A 26,037-nucleotide genomic window follows, 5' to 3' on the forward strand; every position below is an offset into this window, starting at 1 on the left:
GGGAATGAGGGCAAAGTAGCTGCTGCATTTGGTGTTCAGGTGAGTGGTGAATAGGTCGCAGCAAGGCTGGCTCCATCTGTGAAAGATTTCTTTTGCAACTTCCAGTTTCAGGGACCACTCGTGAGGCATCAGAATTGCTCGGCTGAGTTTGTCTGCTATTACGTTGGAATTCCCCGGGATGTGCATTGCTTCCAGAAAGCAGTGAGTGTCCATCACCCATTTCCAAACCCTTAAGGCCTCTCGGCAAAGCGGGTAAGATTTTATTCCTCCTTGCTTGTTTATGTACCGCACAACAGACATGTTGTCTGACTGGATCGCAATTGTCCCAGTGGGAAGGGAGCTGTTAAGTGCTTGCAACGCATACAGCACTGCTCTCATCTCCAGAACACTGATGTGCAAGTGGTTCTCATGGTTCTGCCAAGTACCTTGGACTGTCATTCCCAGATAATGCCCCACCCTATCTGGGAAGCATCCGTGGTCAAAACTGCTTTCTCTTGGGGAGGAACAAGTGGACAACCTAGGAGAAGTTCTGTGTGCAACCACCATGTCAGATCCTTCTTGTAGGTGTTTGTTATAAAAATCTGATGAGACAACTGAAGGTCAGACATCAACCACTGGGCAAATAACAGCCACTGAAGTATCCTTATGTGTAGATGGGCTAGAGGAACTAGTAGGATGGAGGAAGCCATAGTCCCTAGGACTTGAAGGACTATTCTGGCCTGAACTTTTTGCTTTTTTAGCAAGGATCTGACTTGACTGCATAGAGACTCTACTCTTTCTGGTGTTAGTCTTGCTGACATGGAGGTTGTGTCTATTTCTGAGCCTAAGAATACAATGTGCTGCGAAGGAGATAAGGCTGACTTTTTTAGGTTGACTGTGATGCCTAGACTGGCACACAAGGATAGATACTCATCCCTGATTCTGATGAGTTGATGCTTGGTGGTAGCAGCGACAAGCCAGTCATCTAGGTATGGAAACACCTGGAATCCTTGATTTCTCAGGTGAGCTGTAACCACTGCCATGCATTTGTTGAACACTCTGGGGGCTGTAGTGAGACCAAAGGGCAGTGTTCTGAACTGAAAATGACTGGCTCCCAGCCGGAAGCGCAAGTGTCTCCTAGAGTGCCTGTCCATTTTGATGTGGTAGTGCATTCTGGAGATCTATTGAGCACATCCAATTGTCTTTTCCGATAAAGGGAAATATCGACTACAGAGTGATCATTCAGAACTTTGATTTCTTTACGGACTTGTTGAGCCTGCTGAGATCTAGAATTGATCTCCAATCCCCTGTCTTTTTCAGAGATAAAAAGAATCGAGAGTAAGTTCCGAATCCTATTTGCTCTGCGGGGACTTCTTGGATGACTCTTTATTGCAGCAACGAGATGACCTCTGATGTTGCATGGTCTAGTTGAATGGGTGGCACGTCTGTTAGAGACCAGTTTGTTGGGGGTTTGGAAACAAAGGGGATCAGATAACCTCTGGATATTATGGTGTGTACCCAACAATCCTGTGAAATGGTTAGCCAGGCGCTTGGGTACAGTGATAGACGACCCCCGACTGCCTCCAGAGACGGACAGTCGGGCAACCCTTCAGGGGTGATGGAAGGGATGATCAGAGAAGGTTTCTCTGTCTCCCTGATGTTGCAGACCTCCTCTGCTGCAAGGGCGGCATCTTCCATTATATCCTCCCCCTCTGCCTCTAGGGGAGGGTTGACCTTGTGCCTGAGGGAAATTTTTTTGGGATTTACAGAACCACATTTTCCCTCCCGTACTACCCTTGGGATAAGGTCTAGATGGTAGTGAGAAATGGATTCTGATGGCAGATAAGGTTTTCCCTTCCTGCTCGCACCTGGTCAAAGTCTCTTTCACCTGGGGTCCAAAAAGAGATGAACCATCAAAGGGGATGTTAGTGAAGGAAGACTTGAAAGATTCCGTGAAATTGCAATGACGCATCCAAGAATGTCTCCTGAGGGATATTCCTGCAGTGGCTGCCCTACTCTCTCCATCTGCCACGTACGATAGCAGCCTCATGGAGGAGTTAGCTATTGATATAAGGGTGGAGAGCTGTGCAGAAACCTTATCCATGGAACCCAAAGCTACTAAACCCTGGAGGGTATCTCCTAACTCCTTCAGGAGATCCCTCTGAAGATGAGTAAAATGGGTAAGGTAATTCAGCGATCTTAATGTAAATGCTGCTGAAGAGAAGGTACGCTTCCCGTACCTATCCATCGTCCTACACTCCTTGTTAGGAGGATGGATATTAGAAGATGTTTCAGATAACTCCTTCTTGGTGGCCACTGCTACCACCATAGCATCAACGGGAACTCCTTTGCTAATGAAAGTCTTATCCTCAGGTGCTGTCATAAATGTAATTGGCCTCCTCAGGACGGGCTCCACTGAGTCTGGGGAAGTCCAGGTTTTCCACAATATGACCCCCATGAGTTGGTCATAAGGTGGCATTCCAGGAGGTGGAAGGTCGGGAACCAAAGGCCTCAAGATACACGGATTCATCCTCAGTAGGGTCAGAGGTCTTCCAATCACCCCTCTGTCTAAGGATTTCTAAAATGTCAGAAAAATGGAGTTACATACATACATTGCTTATCTTAACTCTACTACCAGCTTTTTAAATTTTAAAATGGAGAGTTCAAATGAAAATATAGTTTTTTTGGATGTAGAGATAAGAAAAATAGAAGGAAGAATAGAAACTAGGGTACATGAGAAAGAGGTTCAAGTAAACCGCTATGTAAATAGGCATAGTATGCATTCACCTCATGTATTCACAGGGGTACTAAGAGCACAGTTGACTAGATTAGGTAGACTTAATACAGAAGATGAGATTTTTAGACAACAGGCAGAAGATATGATGCAAGAATTTTATGAAAGTGGATATGATTTAGGAAAGGTGAAAGAGGTTTATGAGGAAGACTGTGATCAAAGACATAATAGTATTAACCCTATATTCTTGGATAGTAATGTTAATGTACTATTAACATAGAAAAACAAAATGATAAAATAAGGTATTTAACTACTTATAATATAAAAACTGCTGAAGTAAAGAAAATCATAGAAAGAAATTGGACAACTTTGATGGCAATACCTGAGTTACAACAAATTTGGGGTGACAGATCATTTTTTGCTTACAGAAATCAAAATAATTTAAAGAGAAGGTTGTGCTACAAGGACTTTAAACAAACTGGCAGCATAAAACATGTTTTTAGTAAACCAGGTACTACACAATGTCTAAACTGCAGTTGTTGTATGGATATTTATACAGATAATAACATTTTAAATACCCCACAACTAATAAAGAATATATATTTGATTGTTTAGCAAATTGTAATACTACTAATGTTGTTTACTTAGCTACTTGTACTTCATGCTCATCATTCTATGTCAGAAAAACTATAAGGAAATTAAGAGAATGTATAGTTGAACATAAGTCTGATATTAGAAGAAACATCAAAACTAATGCATTAAGTAAATACATTTCTGAAAAAGGTCAAGAACATCAATTTCAATTCAGAGTTACTGATGTAGTATATGTTAGTAATAGGGGTGGTAACATTAACAATATTGTTGAACTTAAAGAGTATGAATGGATAGTTAGGTTACAGGCTGGTTCCTTACCTGGTTTAAATAATGCTGTTAGCTTGAAGCCCATTTTAGTAAAAAAACAGGCAGAAAATGTATAGTTTTATGTATATGTTTATATATATATATATATATATATATACATATATATATATATATATATATATATATATATATATATATATATATCTATGTGTGTGTATGGTATGTGCATATATATTTATATGTGAATTTTTAAATGATTTTATATAATTTTTTTATATATGCATATGCATCGTTACAAAGTGTATATTTTAATAATATGGGGGTATCTTTACTATTGTGTGATAGGCTGGCTGTAATCATGTGTTTAAGAACTCCTATTTAAATGTTGTATTTTTTACTTTCATGATAGTAGCACAGAGGAAGGGTGTTTGTGACGAGAAAGCTTTGCAATAAATGTTGTTTTTTGTCTTTTGGCATTGGATTCTTGAGTCTGAATTCTCACAGACAGAACCCACAGTGTGAAAGTAGCTGATTCTAAGTCAGACTGCGAACCAGTCATGAGTGGAGTCCCACAGGGATCGGTCCTGGGTCCTCTCCTGTTTGGTATCTACTTCTCAAAAGTCCAGTCCAACACGAAGGGACTCTGGCTGATAAAGTTTGCAGATGATTGCAAGTTGGGAGCCATTATTAACTCCCCAAGTGATGTTGACATCTTACAGAAAGGCCTCACTGACACCAACGACTGGGGTCAGAACCATGGCCTTAAGCTCAATGCCAAAAATGTGTCATCATCCCCTTTGGGAAAAACCCAGTTCCCATGAACTACCACATTGATAGTAGTCCACTGAACACATCATCATCCTCTTTCAGCTGTTCCCGTTAGGGGTTGCCACAGCCTGTTTCCATTTCTTCCTGTCCTCTGCATCTTGCTCTGTCATGCCAACCACCTGCATGTCCTCTCTCACCACATCCATAAACCTTATCTTAGGCCTTCCTCTTTTCCTGTTACCTGGTAGCTTCATCCTTAGCATCTTTTTCCCAATATACTCAGCATCCCTCCTTAGCACATGTCCAAACCAATGTAGTCTTGCCTCTCTGGCTTTGTCTCCAAACCTTCCAACCTGGGCTGACCCTCTAATATACTTATTCCTAATCCTGTCCACCCTCGTCACACCCAGTGCAAATCTTAACATCTTTAATTCTGCCACATCCAGCTCAAACTCCTGCCTTTTTGTCAATGCCACTGTCCCCAACCCATATAACATAGCTGGTCTCACTACCCTCTTGTAGACCTTCCCTTTCACTCTTACAGGTACTCATCTGTCACAAATCACTCCTGACACTCTTCTCCACCCACTCCATCCTGCCTGTACTCTCTTCTTCACCTCTCTTCCACATTCACCGTTACTCTGAACTATTGACCCCAAGTATTTAAACTCATCCACCTTTGCCACCTCTACTCCTTGCATCCTCACCATTCCTCTATCCTCCCTCTCATTCACACACATATATTCTGTCTTAGTCCTGCTGACCTTCATTCCTCTTCTCTCTAGAGCATATCTCCATCTCTCCAGGGTCTCCTCCACCTGTTCCCTACTCTCACTATAGATCACAATGTCATCTGCAAACATCATAGTCCACGAGGACTCCTGTCTGATCTCGTCTGTCAACCTGTCCATCACCACTGCAAATAAGAAAGGGCTCAGAGTTGATCATTGATGTAACCCCACCTCCACCTTAAATGCATCCGTCACTCCCACCACAGACCTCACCGCTGTCACACTACCCTCGTACATATCCTGTACCACTCTTACATACTTTTCTGACACTCCTGACTTCCTCATACAATACCACAACTCCTCTCTAGGCACCCTGTCATATGCTTTCTCTAAGTCTACAAAAACAAAATGCAACTCCTTCTGACATTCTCTACTTCTCCATCAACACTCTCAGAGCAAAGATCGCATCTGTAGTGCTCTTTCCCGGCATGAAACCATACTGCTGATCACTAATCATGACGTCCCTTCTTAACCTTACTTCCACTACTCTTTCCCATAACGTCATGCTGTGGCTGATCAATTTAATCCCTCTGTAGTTACTACAGCTCTGCACATCACCTTTATTCTTAAAAATCGGTACCAAAACACCTTTTTTCCATTCCTCAGGCATCATCTCACTTTCCAAGATTTCATTAAACAATCTGGTTAAAAACTCCACTGCCATTTCACCTAAACACCTCCATGCTTCCACAGGTATGTCATCTGGGCCAACAGCCTTTCCATTCTTCATTCTTTTCATAGCTATCTTTACTTCCTCCTTGCTAATCCATTGTACTTCATGATTCACTATCGTTACATCATCCAACCTTCTCTCCCTCGCATTCTCTTCATTCATCAACCCCTCAAAGTACTCTTTCCATCTCCTCAACACACTCTCCTCACTTGTGAGAGTATGTTTCCCTCATTATCCTTTATCACCTTTACCTGCTGCACTTTCCTAGCTCGGTCCCTCTGTCTAGCCAATCGGTACAGATCCTTTTCTCCTTCCTTAGTGTCCAACCTTTCATACAACTCTTCATATGCCTTATCCTTAGCCTTTGCCACCTCTCTCTTTGCCATGCACCTCATCTCCTTATACTCCTGTCTACTTTCTTCATCTCTCTGACAATCCCACTTCTTCTTTGCCGACCTCTTTCTCTGTATACTCTCCTGTACTTCCTCATTCCACCACCATGTCTCCTTGTCATCCTTCCTCTGTCCAGATGTGATACCAAGCACCTTTCTAGCCGTCTCCCTTACTAGCTCTGCTGTAGTTACACAGCTGTTTGGTAACTCTTCACTGCCACCCAGTGCCTGCCTTAACTCATCCCTGAACTCCACCTCACAATTACCCTTTTTCAATTTCCACCATTTGATCCTTGGTGCTGCCCTCACACTCCTCCTCCTCTTCTTGATCACCAATGTCATCCTACAAACCACCATCCTATGCTGCCTAACAACACTTTATCTGGTCACCACTTTACAGTCTCAAATCTCCTTCAAACTGGCCCTCCTACATAAGATATAATCCACCTGTGTGCATCTTCCTCCACTCTTGTATGTCACCCTATGCTCCTCCCTCTTGTTAAAATATGTATTCAACACAGCCATGTCCATCCTTTTCGCAAAATCCACTGCCATCTGACCTTCTGCATTCCTTTAACACCATACCTACCCATCACTTCCTCATCCCCTCTGTTCCCTTCACCAACATGCCCATTGAAATCTGCTCCAATCACCACTCTCTCACCCTTGGGTACAGTCATCACCACTTCATCCAATTCACTCCAAAATTTTTCTTTCATTTCATCCATTGCACACCCAATTTGTGGAGCATATGCACTAACAACATTCATCATTACACCATCAATTTCCGGCTTCATAAACATCATTCTATCTGACACTCTTTTCACCTCCAAAACACTCTTAGCATACTGTTCCTTCAGAATAACTCCTACGCCATTTCTCCTCCCATCCACACCATGATAAACCAATTTGAACCCACCTCCGATACACCCAGCCTTTCTCCCCTTCCATCTGGTCTCTTGCACACACAATATACCAACCTTCCTTCTGTCCATCATATCAGCTAGCACTCTCCCTATACCAGTCATACTGCCAACATTCAAAGTTCCGACCCTCACTACCACAGTCCTAGCCTTTCTCCTCTCTTCCTGCCTTCGGCCATGTCTTCCGCCTCTTCTTCTCCTTCGGCCAACAGTAGCCCAATTTCCGCCAGCACCGTGTAGGCTAACAGTACTGGTGGCGGTCGTTGTTAACCCAGGCCTCGACAGATCCGGTATAAAAATGTTAATTGGTGTCTGCATGAAATCATTTGGCGAAGTTTTACGCCAGATGCCCTTCCTGATGCAACCCTCCCCATTTATCCGGGCTTTGGACCGGCACAAAGAAATGCACTGGCTTGTGCATCCCCAGTGGCTGACCACAGAAGGTGTTATAAGAGATCTGGGAACACAGGTTGACAGCAACCTCTCTTTTGACCACAACACTGCCACTGTGGTCAGAAAGTCCTTCTATGTGGCACATCTCATTACTAAAGGTTTTGCATCTAGGAAGAAAGAGGTCATTGTCTCCCTCTACTCTTCTCTCGTTAGGCCAATCATCAAGTACAATGCCCCATTTGGCATGCACCTCACTTGACACCTGCAACAACTGGAGAGGCCACAAAAGTACCTCACAAAGAGGATCCTAGGCCTTAAACACTTGTCCTATATGGACAGACCCAAAAAGCTCCAACTATTCTCTGTCTCATATCGCCTACTTAGATGCGATCTCTGCTTGACTTATAAAGCCATGTCTGACCCAGCTCTGTTAGAAATGCTACATCTAAAGAAATCCCAATCCCTCTGCACCACATGCTCCAGAGACCTCAACCCTATTACCACAATCAACAGAATGTGCTGGAGGGACAGGTTCATAACCCAGAGACTGCCCATGCTATGGAATAGACTTCCCATACATGTCAAACAGAGCACCTCACTGGCCCTCTTCAAGAGAAATCTTGAGTGAATGGGAAATAGAAAATTCACCCCAGGGATCACTCCAATGGCTCTACTTGACAGAGGCACTGGAAATTAAGATCGGATGTCATGATGCCAGGGTAATCCTATGGGCCAGGCTTGTAATGGCTCCAGGGCCATTAGCCTAGTACACACCTATGAACATATTTACCTATGAACAATCAAAATAGTTTTAAAAATGCACAAAAATACTTCACAGTATAAATCTTTTATAAGTCAAGTGTCCTTATACTCTATTTCACTTGTAAACATGTTTTACATTTCTGGTCTAAACTGCATTATTTCACTTACTACTACAACAAACTGCCATGAAATCAAAAAAATTGTCAAAGCTTAGAGGTGGTAGATTACCTGAAATAAGTACTTTTGTCCATATCAAACTTCTGATTCTTTTTGTTTGCTTCATTTCCACTGGTGCTGGTTATACTACCTTCAGTCAGTGAAGCTCCTTCATTTATTACAAAAGTGTGTTCCTTCATACTGGTTGAAAGTGCTGTATGTGGTGATGTGCGGGAGGTCTTGTTGACATCATTAGTGCAGGCCAGCTGCTCAGAAGTACAGTTGTTTTGCTGAGGCTGAAATTCTTTATTATGTACTGTTGTACATGATGTAGTCTGAACTTTCCCATTAGGGGAAGAAAAGGCTGTGGTAACATTTGCAGATACAGTAGTACTTTGACTACCAGCCTGCAAGGAGAAGTTGTCTTCAAATTCTGCAGAGCACAGATTCTTCTCTAGGATATAAAGCTCGTCTTCTGTGAGAACATACAGGAGATCCCTGAAGAAAGGAAGAACACAGAGTTAAGATACAATACTACAAAACAGTTTCTTTTAAGCAATGTAAAAAAAACACTAAGATTATTTTGGGTAGAAGTTTTCTGCAAATTTTACATTTCGCACTCTCAATACTCAAATCTTGTAACAGGTACAATTCCATAACACAAAAAAGACAGGAAATGCTAGTCAGCTCAGTGCTTTTTGCTTGACTGTTGCAGTTCTTATGTATAGATAATACTCATACTTAAAACTCACTTTGAAAATGAAGGGGTTATCAAGCGTTTTATTCATTTATTTGGTCAGCAGCTGCATTATGTCATAAGAACAAAGAATGGCTCTGGTAACAGTGATCATAGACTGTCTACAACTAAAAACTGCAATGTGTTATTAGTTGGAATAAGATGAGTCAAAACTATGCCTCTTTCATAATATGTTCAATGGATGTGAGTTAAGCATGGATAAGTGCCAAGGTTTGTGCATTAAATAAAATATTCAAAACAGCTGGCTAACAACAAGAACAGGTTAGATGATGTTAATTGTCAAAAGCACTGCAGACTTCATTTTAAAAATAAAAAAAACATTTAATTGGTTTGAATATGATAATGGGATTTAATAATGGAGATTTTCATTGCCGTGGAACTCTTCATCACTTTTGCTAAATCGGTGTGCTTGAATGTTCTAACTACAACATAACCTGAAGAAAATAGAAATAATAAATTATGGCAGTAGCTCCTAACATACTTTAGTCTCATAATGCTTTTATGATTTCAACCCCATGACTTAACATATTTTGTTAACATCGTATTTGAATATTAGAATGCAAACCATGCTTTAGAACCCCCCCCCCCCCCGAGATCTTCCTTTTAAAAGGACATTTTGTCCATTGGGATTAATCCTTACCCCAACCCCCCAAAAAAAAAAAAAAAGAATAAGTAAATAAATTCACAGAAAAATTCAAAGGTTCATAGTTTCATAGTATGTACAGCTATATTCATACCCCCAGACCTTCAAGGAATGCAGGCTGTATGATAAGAGCTAAATATATAGTCAACAATCCAAGAATACTACAGATTTAAATGCACAAAAATTATCTCCATGTTTAATATTTAAGAGAGTTTTATTCCGTAATTTTATTTATTGTTTATTATTTATTGACTTTGTTTACCGGGAAAGTCAAACTTGGTAATAAATACCCATTCTCATCAGCGGACCATGGAGAAAAGCTCCAGAGAGTTAAACAACATCAAATATAAACTTGATGTAGTGGTGCCAACAAGCAGAGAAACTAATAAAAACAAAACACAAAATAGTTGCAAAAGCACGTAAGCAACTGGGCACTGTTTAATGAAATAAAATGGAGGTAAAATTAACAACTAAGCGCTTTCGCCTTGACATCCACTGGCTTCATCAGAGTTGTTGAAATCACATGAAAAACACCCTTAAGTACCCTCATAGCAAATAATTGCTCAACCAATCAAATAGCAGCTATTTATTAAAAAATTTAAAATAGGTTCCCACAGTACAAAAGAATAGTAAAACCAAAGCACTAAAATGGAGTAAGTACTTAATATGTCACAACAGACACATAGACTATTACTGAGAAACAGTGAAACGTGACAGTAAAAAACACTTTGAAAGGCATAATCAAAACATAAATTTTTTTGACAAAAAATATATATAAAATGTTGATGCAGATGTTTTGTCACAGTTACAATAAAATATAACCTTCAAATTTGACTTGCCCTTTATTTCAATATAGGAACCAATGAAATATTATCACTGAGCCCCAGTGTAACACTAGAATTCAGCCTCATTTGCCATTTACTTTCTCTTGCTGCTACTTCTAATCGGTTGTCTCCACCCCTCTCATCGTTCTGTACCTTGTCTATCACAAAAAAGATAACCCTTTTAAAGTTGCCACACTTGGTGCTATGAATGAACAAGGCATTGTGGGGGTCCTTATTTTTTATTGCCCTAAGGTGTTCAGCAATCTTGTCTCTGAGCCCATGTACAGTTTTTTCTACATAAAAAGAGACACAAGAGACACAAGTGGCAAGGTAGACCAGCATGGTTGTATTACACATCTACCCGGGCATCTGATGGAATAATTGTAATCACCTACTGTAACATAGAGTCCATCATTAATACATTTGCAATAATTGCAAGCCCCACATTTCATCATAAGGGATCTGTGCCCAGTTTTAGCAGTAATTTTGGGACCCCCCTCTAAGATATTTTTAATATCTTTGCCCTTACTATAAACTATTTGGGGCTTATTGCCCAATAGCATCTTCATTCCTTTTACAAAACAAGTGTCCCAACATCTATCAATAATGGAGCAAATGTAAGAACTCTGTGTATTGTATCTTAAAACCATGACATCAGTAGCTCTGTCCTGAGACCTACTTGATACGTGAACACTGCTAGTATTCAAAATGGGGGTAAAGGAAGTGTTTCTTTTAAACATAATCTCCCTCATCACCTTGATCAACATATTTAATGGATACCCACTCTCAATGAACATGCCTGTCAACAAACAGATCTCCTTGACAAAGTCAGAGTTATCGTTAATTAAACGAGACAATCTTACCATTTGCCCCTTAATAATGCTTCTCAATTGGTGAGGTGGATGACAACTTTTAAAGTGCAGCAGACTGTTCGAATAAGTCTGCTTTCTATATATAGTGCTACTGAGCTCTTGTTTTTCACTGTTTTTGGTCAATTTAATATCCAAATATTCTACATCATTCAATTTCCATTTACTAGTTAATTTGATAAAATGAGTAGTAGAATTTAAATATTCTACAAATTCATCGGCCTCTTTCTCACTTCCTTGCCACAGGATGAGTATATCATCCAGGAAACAATTGTATAACAAAATTTTATCATAATGATGAGAACAAAAAACACGCTTCCTCTCCCACTCAAGAAGCACAAGGTTGGCAAAAATGGGGGCACACTTGGCCCCCATAGCCACTCCTAAAATCTGATGATAAATTTCACCCTTAAACATTAAAAAGTTATTTTTTAAGACAAGTTCCATAATATCAGTGAGAAAGACAATTTTTTTTTTCTGGTTTCATTTGAGAATTCTTCATTAAACTCTCCTGAAACATCTCAAGACCTTCAGCATGACGAATTACTGAAAATAAATTGACTACGTCAACAGTCAAAATTAATAGCTGTTTAAATTTTTTACTGTTTTGAACCTCTCCAAACAGTGCCAGGAATCCCTCAAAATATGTTCAGATTCACTCAATACCAGGCTAACCATTTTATCAATCAATGTAGCTAAGGGTTCAATCTTCGAACCTCTAGCAGATGTTATCTGCCTAAATGGTGGGTCATACACATTTTTGTGAATCTCGGGGATCCTGAACACTGTTCACACTACTGGATTCACAACAGATTAATAGCTCAACTCAGATTCATCAATAACCCCCCTGGAATAAAGCATCAGAGAGAAAATAATCAATCCTCATATAAGCTCTATTCACCTCGTTTCTAGACAGTCTTGAATAAGAGGAGTTATTGTTAAGTATGTTGAACATTTTTGAAACGTAGTCAACTTGAGCCATGACAGCAGAACAGTAAATGGCAAATAAGGCTGAATTCTAGTGTTACACTAGAAATATGATAATATTTCATTGGTTCCTACACTGGAACAAAAGGCAAGCCTAATTTGAAGGCTATATTTTATTGTAACTGACAATACATCTGCATCAACATTTTAGTTATATATTTTTTGTCAAAAAAATGTATATTTTCATTATGCCTTTCAAAGTGATTTTTACTGTCATGTTTCACTGTTTCTCAGTAATAGTTTATGTTTCCGTTGTGACATATTAAGTACTCCATTTCAGTGCTTTGGTTTTACTATTCTTTTGTACTGTGGGAACCTATTTTAATTTTTTTTAATTAATAGCTGCTATTTGATTGGTTGAGTAATTATTTGCTATGAGGGTACTTAAGGGTGTTTTTCATGTGATTTCAACAACTCTGATGAAGTCAGTGGATGTCAAGGTGAAAGCGCTTAGTTGTTGTTAATTTTAACTCCACTTTATTTCATTAAACAGTGACCAGTTGCTTACGTGCTTTTATGACTATTTTGTTCTTTGTTTTTATTAATTTAACATCAACTAAAACACTAGTTTTAAAAATATATATATACATACAGTTTGACAGTAGATTACATACAGTAGAATACAATAATGCATGAGAAGACACCAGTGATGTAAAAATGATAAGAAATAAAAAAATGACAAATACGACAATCAGTATATACAAAAGTATAGGAAGAATGTTATGCTGTGCTAGGACATAAAAATAAAGATACAAGTCTACCCTAAGAGTGGGGGGAGAGCACAGGTGTTGAAAGGTATAGACAGACAGCATGATGACAGGTTAAGCTAGTGAGAATGTAAAGTACTTGTTAATATAGATCATGCAGGTGAAGTTCATAGGCATAGCCATGTGTTAGTGAGAAATTCTTTGAAAAAGGACTTAAATACATGGAGGCTAGATATAGTTCAGATTGATTTGGGGTAGAGTTCCATAGATTGCATATTGGATAATGATGGGATAATTTGTGAAAACCAATAACAAAACAGCCAGCCCAACAGATGAAAAAATCTAATAATCAAATTAGGAACTCTACTAGGTACATAACCCATAAGGAATTCCAAATGAACACCAAGTGGATATTTTCAAAATTTATTAACAAAATTTATTAACAACCAAGGTGGCAGAAATTTTCACTTAAAAAACAAATGGAAATTGAACAAAGCAATGTTTCTGTGGATTGTATCCCTGTAGTGCATACTCAAAACATAATGCTTTACTAAACATCTCGGTGCTCAAGTACGGAGGCTCTACTCATCTCAAGTTATGGAATCTCAAATATTTCTCCTTCCTTTGGAATAAAGAAAAGATGTGTGCCTTTAATATATTCCCATTACTTTAGAAAGTGCTTCTTAAAGCAAGGGTAGACAAGACAAGACTAATTCTGGTGGTACCAGCTTGGGATCATAGGATCATAAGAGATTACTAGGTTATCGACTCGGAGGTAATTTTAAGCCTCGCCATTTCAACTCAGTGTAATTTCATAGAGGTACTAGTCAATACCCAAGACTGCATTATTTAGTGATGACTGCCTATGTCCAGGAGGGTTGTGGGCGCTATCACTGGTAAGAATTTATGGTGCCTCATCCACTCATCCAGGTTCTTCTTGAATACAGTCATAGAGGTGCTCTGTTTCACATGAATTGGTAGCCTGTTTCAAAGATGTGGCAGTCATTGGGAGATACATTTGTCCCTCCAGCATGTCCTGTTTAAGTCACAGGCCATATTTAAGTTCCTGGAATGGGTAGCCCTAGACTCATTTGATTTACAGATATGCAGTAAGTTCATTAGGTTTGAGTCGTGGGTTGCTCTGTAGGCCAGGCATAAGTCTCCCCTAAGAAGTCTATACGATGCGGAGTATGGGGACAGGGATTCTAGTCAGTCCATGTAAGGCACATACTGGAGGCCATTGATCTTCTTTGTTAGATAAATTGTCAGGTTTCTCTAATTGCTGCAGGTGCTTAGTACAGTACGTACTGAATGGGGCATTATACTCTATTATGGGCCACATAAGTGCCAAGTATAGGGGATTATAACTTATTTTGTTCTTGAGGCAATGCCTTTACTAATCAAGTGATCTATGTGGAAAGCTTTACTTACAACGGTAGACATGTGGAGGTCAAAGTTAAGGTTGCGGTCAACCTGTGATCCCAGGTTTCTTATCACTTCATGGGTACTTAGGGTATTGTTATTGATTTGATAGTGTAAAGGGACATTGTTTGTGCTGAAGGGAATGATGATGCAGTTCTTTACATTCATTTTGAGAACAGGACTAATACACCAGTCGTTGGTCTGTGTGAGACTATCTTGGAGTATACTGACATAATTTGGGGATTCAATGATTGCACCTAGCTTGAAGTCATCTGCAAACTTGGTCAGTCAAAACCCTTTAGTTTTGAGCTGAACTTCTGAGAAGTATATACCAAACAGTAGGGGGCCCAGCACTGACCCATGTGGCATCCCGCTGATAACAGGTCTGCTGATTTATGTGGAGTCACCCACTTTGACAATGTGTGTCCAGTTTGTGAACCAGTTGGCAACCCATCTTACAATGAAGGGGTTTACTTATTTATTTATTTATTACAGTTTGATGACCAGGATAGTCCACTGGGTCTGGAAGAGCCCGTTTTCAGTGGAGGCCTGGGGAGAAAAGCTCCACAGGATACAGACAATTTTACAATAGTTATACAAAAGTAAATAAAGTAGTAGAACACTGAAAAATAAAGAGATAATATACAATTTGTTAAAAAAGGTATAACATTTCTAATCCTAGGTAATGATTTACAAAAGTGAAATTCATGTAGTCTAAACATATTAAAAGTACAGGCATTTCAGATGAAAAAAAACATCTAAGTAAAATATTTACATACAGATAAAAAAACAAGCTTTTTTGGAAGTTAGAAATATGAGGAGAGGACAGAGAGAAGAAGGTGAGGTGGGAGAGGTAAAAGGTGGTATATAGTGAAGAAAGGGAGTGGGTTGGGGGGAAGTTTATGAGGTATAGGGTAGGAGGGGAAGTAGAGGCAAAGGGTGAGAGAGCACAGTGATAGAAGGTTGAGGTATGTAATGCATGAGAGATGCTGTTAAAGGATTTATGTGGTAGGGGTGCTGGAACATTCCCACTTGGAAAGGAGTTGAAATTGGAGAAGAGTTCTGATGTTTGAGTGGCTCTGAGTATTTCAAATGGTGGTAGTAAGAGAATTCCAGTGTTTAGCTAAGTAGCAGGATAATAGCAGGTAGCCAGGGGGTCGACGAGGCTTATATATGTTTAGAAAATTGTGGTTTCTGATCTTAGAGAGCAGTTGGGAATGTAGGGGGTTAAAGAGGTAGACAGAGAACGACAACTAGAAGGTTTGAATATGAGCTTGTGAGCAGTAGTAAGTCTAAGGAGTTTGACATAGTTAGGAAGTTTACATTCAGTTTGCTAAGTATATCGGTAATGCCTGAATGTGGAATTGTTTTGAAAGCCTTTTCCAAGTCGAGGTATGCTGTGTGCACAGATTTGCCCTCATCAATGTCATTTGTCACACTTTCAAAGAAATCCACCAGATTTAACAGGCAGGATCTGCCCTTCACAAAGCCGAATTGGTTAGGGTACAGGGCTTGGAGGTGACCTATGTCTTTATTTATGAGGTCCATAATAATATGTTCCATGGCCTTACAGATGAGGCTAGTCAGACTTATGGGTCTGTAATTCCCCGGGTCTGTTGCTAGGCCACCTTTGTGGAAGGGAATAACTGTAGCTGTTCTCCATTCTGCAGGAACACAGCCTGTGGTTAGGCTATGATTGAAAAGGGTGCTTAGTGGTGCTGCTAGTTCATGTTTTAGCCTGTTTAGAAGACAGCCTGGGATGTCATCTGTTTCCATAGAGACCATGTTCTTTGCCTTGGACAGGGCTTTGAGGAGATGCTCTTCAGATATGTAAGGTGGGGGGGGGGGTTGGGGGAGGATTTGTTGTAAGTTAGGAGGGCATAAGGGAGTGAACTTTTCACTAAACCTATCCACTAGCAGGTTTGCTATCTCTGTGGTGTCACTGTGTGTGATACCATTGACCACCAGTTCTGCACATGCTTGGGTCTTACCCTTTAGGTTACATACATAGCTGTAAAAGGTGTTATGGTTATCCTTGGCAGTACTTGCTAGGTTTCTCTCAAAGGAACTCTTAGATGATTTGACAAGTTGTTTTATTTGCCTGTTAAGGCTGAGGAGGGTGCTTTTTCATTGTTGGGTCCTTATCTTTGTTTTCTTGGATAGCAACTTTTTGCATTTATTGTAGAGTTTGTTGATGCTGGAAGTCCACCATGGCAGCTTGATTTTACTTGGGGCTCTGGCTTTGATTCTGTCTGGTACAGTCGAGTTTATACACTTATGCAAGTAATTGTACAGGGCTTTAGTGTAAGCTTCAGAATAGTTACCACTTTCAGCTTGGGGTAGGGCTTGGAATGAATTTATTCCTTCACCTAGTTGAGTAGAGTTTGTCTTGGTGAAGTTTTCTAGTGTAATTTCACCCTTTTGTGAGTTCTGGTGTTAGTGTCAGTTTGAAGGTGACTGATTTGTGGTCATTTTTAACTAATGAGGGTCCAGCAGTTGCAGCAGTGCACCTGTTTGACATGTTGGTGAGGACCAGATCTAGAATGTTTGTTCCTCTTGTTGGGGCATGGACAATTTGCTCCAGGGAATTTGAACTCACAAAGTCAAGGAACTTTTGTGCTAGCGAGTTTGGGCTAGAGTAGGTTTCCCAGTTGATGGTGGGATGGTGGGATAATTGAAATCCCCCATAACCAGTGTCTTCAGTAAAATTTGGATTGTCTTCGGTTTGTTTAAGTAGGCTTCATGGGTGATGTGACTCATAGGTTCATAGGTTGGTACTGGGCTATCTGCCTGAAGGAATATATTAGCCCAGCCACATTGTGCAGTATTCACCACCCCTTTAGTAGTTCCCTAGACCCTTGTACTAGTAGCTAGTACCCTTGGCCCCTATCTAGTAGTGCTGTTGGTGTGATCCCCGGTGTGAACTTTCTTTTACCCATCCACTCATCAAGGTTCCTCTTGAAGAGTGATAGTGAGGGGCTCTGTCTTATGTAGATCTGGACCCTGTTCCATAGTAAGGGAAGTCTCTGCAAAGGGAATCTATCCCTCCAGCATGTTCTATTCATTGTTGTGTTGAGGTTTATATTCCTAGAGCGTGTAGCTCGAGTAGATTTGGTTTTGCTAAGATGGAACATGTTCAACAATTCTGGGTTGGACATGGCTCTGTACGTTAGACAGAGATCGCCTCAGAGAAAGCGGTATGTAACAGAGAACAGTCTTAGCTTTTTCAATCGTGCTGCATAGAGCAACTGTTTGAGGCCAGTAATCCTCTTGGTTAGGTACCTTTGTGGTCTCCCCAGCTGCTGGAGATGTCTAGCCAGGTACATTCCAATTGGTGCATTGTACTCAATAATGGGTCTGATGAGGGAAGAGTAGAGGGGCACCATTACATCCTTAGATCTTGATGCGAACCCTTTCGTGATCAGATGGGTCACATAGAAGGATTTTCTAACCACTTTGGCAACATGGTTATCAAAGGAATGCTGACTATCTACTTGGGTCCCTAGATCCCTTACTTCTTCTTTAGATTTCAGGGGATTACCTCCTATGTTGTAGTTTGCGGGTACTCTGTTTTTTCCAAAGGGGATTACTACGCATTTTTTTGCATTTAGTTTGAGACCATGGCTTTGACACCATGCATCAGTCTCATTTAGGCCCTTCTGGAGGATCTCCATGTCGGCCGGAGACTCTATTATAGCACCCAGTTTGCAGTCGTCTGCAAACTTAGTCAGCCACAGCCCTTCCGTGCTTGCCTGTACTTCTGAGAAGTATATGCCAAACAGGAGGGGCCCCAGGACAGAGCCCTAAGGCACACCACTCGTTACTGGTCTGGATTCGGACATAGATCCCGCTACTCTTACTTTATGGGATCTGTCTGAGAGCCAGTTTGCGATCCATCTTGTGACATAAGGGTTTATGCCCAGGCTGGTGAGCTTCTCAATAATACCTGAATGGGGAATGGTGTCAAATGCTTTAGCAAGGTCAAGGTAAGCCGTGTGTACCTCCTTTCCCTTATCTATAGCCTGAGTAACTGTCTTAAAGAAATCCACCAGGTTCAGGAGTCATGATCTGCCCTTGACGAAGCCGAACTGTGTGGGGTCCAGCGACTGGAGGTTCCCAATCTCTCCATGTATGAGTTCCATAATGATTCACTCTATAGCCTTACAGATCAGACTGGTCAGGCTTATTGGTCGGTAGTTCCCAGGGTCAGTTGTGGAGTTGTCAGTTGTTGTTGTCCATGGAGGGGGATCTACAACTGGCTAGGACTTGAATGGGGGTCTCACCCTCTGTAACCTGGACCTGGAGTAACTCCATGGAGTTGTCCAGGCTAACTAGACGTAAGGTGATTTTTATCTCTACTATAGATTAAAACACTGCGTCCTTTGGTTTCCACATGTTCCTTCTGTGGTCTAAAGGTGTGGAAGGCATTCTAGCCTTGCAGGGCTGGGGTACTCTCTGAGCCCTTAAACCAGGTTTCTGTGACTGCACAAACATCTACATCTTCTAATGATAGAAGTTGCTTCCATGGATGCAGTTTTTGGTTTATGCTCCTAGCATTTAGCAGCATGAACCTTATTTTGTTCTGCTTGGTTAACACCAACTGGATGTTTTCAAAATGGCATACACTGCTGGTTTTCTTTATGTTGCTGCATGTCAGCTGTCCTTAGCCATTTTGACTTCCTCTAACAAAATATGTTGTGCCAACGAGAGAGGAAAACACTTCCTTTTGCTCAAAAATCTATTAGCATGGAAATATAATTTTAATTCCTAACAACTTTGCCTACTCTTCTGATGTTCAGCACATCCTTAAGCCAAGAAAAACATATATTTAACGATGGAAGATATTTCCTTGTTGTGCTCAAAAGTGGGATTTGGACTGACTCACTTCCTGTTTAGCTAAAATACCAGACTACTTCAGTCATGTATTTAAACATAATTTAGCTTTATCCTAATCAAGATGCATGCATCTGCTATTTCATTCTGCATACCATCCTATCTTCAAATTAGATATAATCTTTCTTTTAAAAGCTTCTGAAAGGTTCCTTCACTGAAGACCTCTGAGACTTAAATTTCATCATATAAAAATTGACTCTACCTCCTTTTGAGATAGACAGCTTGGGAGATTTGAAGTACCTTTTATGAAAAAAAAATTTCTTGGTGGCAGTTAAGTATGGGAGGATCATTTTAGAATTGCAAGCACTGCTGTATAAATCCTACTTCAGAATTGTTCACAAGAAAATAAGTCTCCTTAAAGAGTAACTCCTCTTTCCACTGCAAACTGGTATCAGCTGTCACTGTTAACAAGCTATTTTAGTTATCACTTTTTTCCCTAAACATTCAGAATACAGGGACAAACTGTTTGTACTAGATCTTCATAGATGAACGCGATACTAGACCAACAGGACACATTCTCACAGAAATTCTGAATAACATTTTTAGGTATTTATGAAAGGAAAAGAAAATCTACCTGTTATTAAACAGACAGCACCAAACTGGTCATCTCATTTCACTTAGTTTTGTTATAGTATATACACAAACACACACACACACACACACACACACACACACACACACACACACACACACACACACACACACACACACACACACACACATTAATCATTGGCAGCTTGTGGAACTGACTACTGGGCTACACCCCTTATACTTAAAATAGAAAAAAAATGTGTTAAATTACTTCAGGAAAGCCAATTCTTATTTTTAAATAATAGCTGACCTTCTGTTTCATTCCAGCTCCTCAAAAATCCGTGCATATGTGCAAAGCTCCAAGGAGATATGAAACAAAACAGAAAAAAAAAAAAAAAAATTCTAAGCCATCTTACTTTGATTAATTAGGATTACCCAACTATAATTTGGGTTTGATTGGTACCAATCGGCACTGACAGAAGTGTCAGTTTCACCAGGCTGCAGTATGAAGCATCAAAGAGCCCTTCCTATTGGCTCAGGCTGCCTAAGGTGACTGTGACAGTCTGAGACAGGCAGAAGGAAGTCGATGTAGGTAACGTGTGAAAAGAGGTATAAGTGGGTGAAGCACAGGAATATCTTTTTATTTATTTATTTTTTAATTATCTATGTTATTCTGTTTTTCAGGCACTCTGGTACTGCCAGCATGTAGGAAGAAGGTATGTATTTAAAGTGTGTGTGTGTGTGTGTGTGTGTGTGTGTGTGTGTGTGTGTGTGTGTGTGTGTGTGTGTGTGTGTGTGTGAGATACTTCACAATTGTTCAAAAAACATTTGACTTGTTCTTAATATATAAAGTTAAAGTACCAGAAAGCTAAATGCTATGAAATAGTCGTCTACTGGTTGCACAAGGTTGCATGAAGTTGCTGTTACAACTTACTTCATCAAATTGATCCACAGTGGGATCATGGAATTGTCTGTTTTTTAACTAATTAATGTATTTATTTTTTTTTTAGGATTTTAACTACTGTCATAGTGAGAGAGGCTTGGTTGGGCATGTGGGCACTTCAGCAATGGTGAAAATAAACAGTTTCCATCTCAGCTAGGGCATTTAAATGGCAATATATAGTCTTATAATGTTTCTGCAATGTAGGATTCAGAATCTATTATTAACATGACATATTAGCACTAATGAGAAACTGTTTCCAGTCCCTGCTTGTACTGTAATGTCCCCCAGCGTTATGGCAAGTATGGCCACATTTGTAATATGGAAATTACAGTTTTGTATTACTTAAAATAAAGAAAATAGTCAGGCTCAATGTGTTGTGGAAAATGAATGGAGTATTTCATTAGTAAAGTAAGCACAGTGACTGGCAAGAATCTTATATTTTCTAGCAAGAAATTGAGAAGTTTGAAAAAAAAAACATGTATGTCACAGAAAGAAAAGTATTTTTTCCTCATTGCTCATATTGAAAATAAATTAAGAACACAACATATGTTTTGTTTATAGGGGCACATATGTGTACTAGGCTAATGCCCCTGGAGCCTTTACAAGCCTAGCCCATAGGATTACCCTGGCATCATGCCACCCAATCTTAGTTCCCAGTGCCTCTGTCAAGTAGAGCCACTGGAGTGATCCCCGGGGTGAAATTTCTATTTCCCATCCACTCATCAAGATTTCTCTTGAGGAGGGCCAGTGAGACACTCCACTTGACATGTATGGGAAGTCTATTCCATAGCATGGGCAGTCTGTGGGTTATAAACCTGTCCCTCCAGCTTGTTCTGTTGTTTGTGGTAATGAGGTTGAGGTCTCTGGAGCATGTAGTGCAGAGGGACTGGGATTTCTTTAGATGTAGCATTTCTAACAGCGCTGGGTCAGACATGGCTTTGTAAGTCAAGCAGACAGCATCTCTAAGTAGGCAATATGAGACAGAGAATAGTTGGAGTTTTTTGAGTCTGTCCATATAGGACAAGTGTTTAAGGCCTAAGATCCTCTTTGTGAGGTATTTTTGCAGCCTCTCCAGTTGTTATAGGTGTCTAGTGAGGTACATGCCAAATGGGGCATTGTACTCGAAGACTGGCCTAATGAGGGAAGAGTAGAGGGAGACAATGACCTCTTTTTCTGGATGCAAAACCCTTAGTAATGAGATGTGCCGCATAGAAGGACTTTCTGACCACAGTGGCAATGTGGTGGTCAAATGAGAGGTTGCTGTCAACATGTGTTTCCAGATCTCTTATGAAGCCTTCTGTGTTCAGTGGACTACCATCGATGTGGTAATTCATGGGAACCGGGTTTTTCCCAAAGGGGATGATGACAATGTTTTTGGCATTGAGCTTAAGGCCATGGTTCTGACACCAGTCATTGGTCTCAGTGAGGCCTTTCTGTAGGATGTCAACATCACTTGGGGGAGTTAATTATGACTCCCAACTTGCAATCATCTGTGAACTTTATCAGCCTGGGTCCCTTCGTGTTGGCCTGGACATCAGAGAAGTAGTTACCAAACAGGAGAGGACCCAGGACCGAACCCTGTGGGACTCCAGTTGTGACTGGTTGACAGTCTGACTTCGAGTCAGCTACTGTCACACTGTGGTTTCTATCTTGAGCTGATTTTTAGCCCACCTAGTGATACAGGGGTTGATGCCTAGCTTAGTGAGTTTTTCTATGATTCCTGAGTGGGGAATGGTATCAAAGGCCTTGGCCAGATCAAGGTAGGCTGTATGAACCACCTTGCCTTCATCCAAAGCTCTGGTGACTGGACTCAAAGAAGTCGACCAGGCTGAGCAGGCATGATCTACCCTTCACAAAACCAAACTGTGTTGCATCCAGAGTTTGGAGGTCCCCTATTTCTTTGTTTATTAGGTTCATGTTGATGCATTCCATAGCTTTGCATATCAGACTTGTCAGGCTAATGAGGCGATAGTTCCCAGGGTCTGTAGTCACTCCTCCTTTGTGGAGAGGGATGACTGTAGCAGTGCGCCATTCAGTAGGGACAAAGCCTGAGGTGAGGCTGTGATTGAACAGGGCACACAGGTGAGGTGCCAATTCACTCTGTAGTTCATGTAGAACACAGCCAGGGATATTGTCAGGTCCCATAGAAGCTGTATTCTTGGCCTTGGACAGTGCTCTTTTAACCGGTGCAGCGGTAATACTGGGTGCCTGGCAATCTGCTGGTATTGTGATTGGTCCTTTGGTGGGGGAGAGAGGGGTAAACTTGGTACTGAATCTGTTGGTCAGTATATTGGCAATATCTGTTGGCTCAGTATAGGAGGTGCCATTGTGCAACAGCTCCGAGCAGATCTGGGTATTGCCGTGGAGATTCTTTACATAACTATAGAAGGCCTTGTGGTTGTCTTTACTATCTACTGCAATTCTGTTCTCATAGCTAGCTTTAGAAGATTTGATGAGGAATCTCATCTTTTTGTTTAGGCTGATAAGGGAGTTTTTCCAGTCTTGAGACTTCACCTTATTTCTCATTAGTTTCCTCCTCCTGTTGTAGAGTTTGTTTATGGCAGGGGACCACCAGATTCTTTTGGAGGAGAGCGTCTTGGTTCTATTGGGTATGGCAAGATCCATGCATTTGTGTACGTGTTCGTACAGGGCATTACTGTATGATTCGGCGGTCATGCAGCTGTTCTCCAATTGCATGGGTGCCATGAAGTTAGCCACCTCTGTTTTTAGGAGTCCAAAATAAGCTTTGGAGAAGTTTTTCATGGTGGTTACCTTTGCAGGGGGTGGGGGTGGAGGTGGGAGGGATGTGGATTTCCAAGGTGATTAGTTTGTGGTCAGATCTAACCAGGGAGGAGTTGACTATTGGTACAGAGCAACAGTCACCTATGTTAGTAATGACCAGGTCAAGGATGTTGCTACCGCTAGTGGGGGTCATCCTGTCATCCTGTTACTAAGAAAAAATCCAACTATAATTGGTAACATATGTGCAGATTATGATACTGAAAACCTTATTTAGCTAGCCATTTGTGTAGCTTGCTCAAAGCAGGCACACTGTAGCAGAACATTGAAATTTAGATTAGGAGAACATTTATCTGAGATGTACAAAAATGCTGCATTCTATAAACATGAAAAACAGAGGTCAGCAGTACGAGTTTAAAGTTTCAAGTTCCAGACCTGCTCAGAGTAAGTGTAAGAAAGGGATACATAGTAGGAAAGCTTGAATCTAGAGTTTAACTGGATAACTGAGTTAAATGCCTGACATTAATGAATTGGTATCCTGAAATCTTAGTGCTTTAAGAAGGTAGTTATATTTTTAACTGATGAAAATTGTTTTAAGTATCTAAGCATTGTGGGAGTGAGTGAGGTTTTAAAATGCTAATTTTAGAGGACACTTGTTTGTTTTTATGTGTCATTACTGTGATGCTAGAAAAAAAACAGATATGTTATACTTCTGTGCATGGTATCTTTGAGCTGGCTCTTTGTTATATCTTTGCAGTGACTCCTAAAAGCACCAGTGTTAGTGCACCATCTAGCTTAAGTAGAGCAGATGCCATCTCAAGTAAGGTAAGGCATCCAGACTCTTGACCGAAGAAAACCACACCAAGACAACTGTTTGCTATGTCTATTTTCAACACTTCCTAACAATGAGATAATGGAATACAAATATGGATAACACTTGCCTCCCTGTCTGAAAGCTATCAGTCCTGCTGATTCCCCACGGAAGACTGCTTGGGTGGCTAGAAACCCAAACCAATTAGTGCAGACTGCAGACATTTTACAGCCGTTTTGAGGCAAGGTAAATTCGGTGCAGAAATATATATTGTGCCATTTTGTCACTCTACTTTTTAAATTATTGTTGAATGGTAATTTATATGTATTGGGGTCATACAAACTATCGACTGTCCCTTACATTTTGGTCTGTTTTCTACTTTTTCTTCTTCTTTTATGTTTTTTTTGGTATGTAAATGTGTGGTCTGGCAAATCAGCGGGAATTGCATTGTACCTCTTAGCAGTCCAGTCTTTTGCTGAATGCCCAGATTTTTTCCTCATATTGTTAGTCTACTTCTCAAAAACAGTCTGTGGTTTTCTTGTATATCATTGAGGATTGAAGCCACTGGACCATAACAGACATATCAGTTTCAAATGTAGCAGCCTTTGGACAAAATCATGTTATTGCAAAGTCTGTTATTACTGAAACTTTCTATGTATGCAAAGTTAATATCTGCCCCTGATTTTGCTCGTGTCCTCAATTACTTTTTAACTTTCCCTTTATTCTTGAGCTAATATGTTGAGAGGTATTTGGGTGTGTGTGAGTTGGGGGGGGGGGTGCATTGATTTTCACACTGTATGTTGACAGTAGTAAGATGAGAAAATTAACTCTTGTATGGCAGCTATTTAATTATTTGAAGACAACAAAAACAGCTGAGGTATACAGTCACAGTCATGCGAGTAGCTGCAATTGATGGTTTTGTGTGTGTGTGTGTATTTGCATGTATGTGTGGTATGCTGGGAGTGTAGATGCTCTCATCTGTCTGCAGTGAATGAGCATATCAGTGTGTGTACATGCATGGATGTGTGGGGGGCTTAGATACTCTCAACTGTCCTTGAATTTGTAGAAAGGTTTTAATGTTTTCTGGCATATTTTGGTCTGTTCCTCATAAAGTGTGTGCTTTCTTCTGGCAAATCATTGAGGATTGCAGTCAGTAAATAATGATGACAGACATGTGAGTTTTAGAGTTAATGACCTTCCAAAAAAGCATGATAATGCAAATTATGATTTTCTAGTAGACTTTTAAGTATATAAAGGCAATAGCTGTATCTGAATTTGGTCATTTGTCTACAATTATTTTTAGCTTTCTCTGAGTCTTGAGATAAAAGTCCAAGATGTATGAGGTAGTTGCTCATCATTTTGACAAATGTGAGCTGAGAAGATAAATTCCTGTGTGGCAGTTTTTATGTATTCATTCATTCATCTGATGCAGCCAAAAACCTGAAGTATACAGTCACAGTCATACAAGTGGCTGCAATT

At 40.3% G+C, this 26,037-nt stretch overlaps 1 protein-coding gene across 2 annotated transcripts in view; it reads right to left on the minus strand.

Moving 5' to 3' along the window:
* The window catches only part of LOC122799914 (lateral signaling target protein 2 homolog), a 746,347-nt gene that overhangs the window by 231,130 nt on the left and 489,180 nt on the right, over positions 1-26,037 (minus strand). For both annotated transcript variants that reach the window (XM_044069312.1, XM_044069311.1), the window contains one exon: positions 8,505-8,930. In XM_044069312.1, the coding sequence (XP_043925247.1) occupies positions 8,505-8,930 (426 nt within the window). The remainder of the gene's footprint in view (positions 1-8,504; positions 8,931-26,037) is intronic.

This window comes from Protopterus annectens, chromosome 4.part0 (assembly GCF_019279795.1).
Source record: "Protopterus annectens isolate FY-2018-M chromosome 4.part0, PAN1.0, whole genome shotgun sequence".
Taxonomy (NCBI): Eukaryota; Metazoa; Chordata; order Ceratodontiformes; family Protopteridae; genus Protopterus; species Protopterus annectens.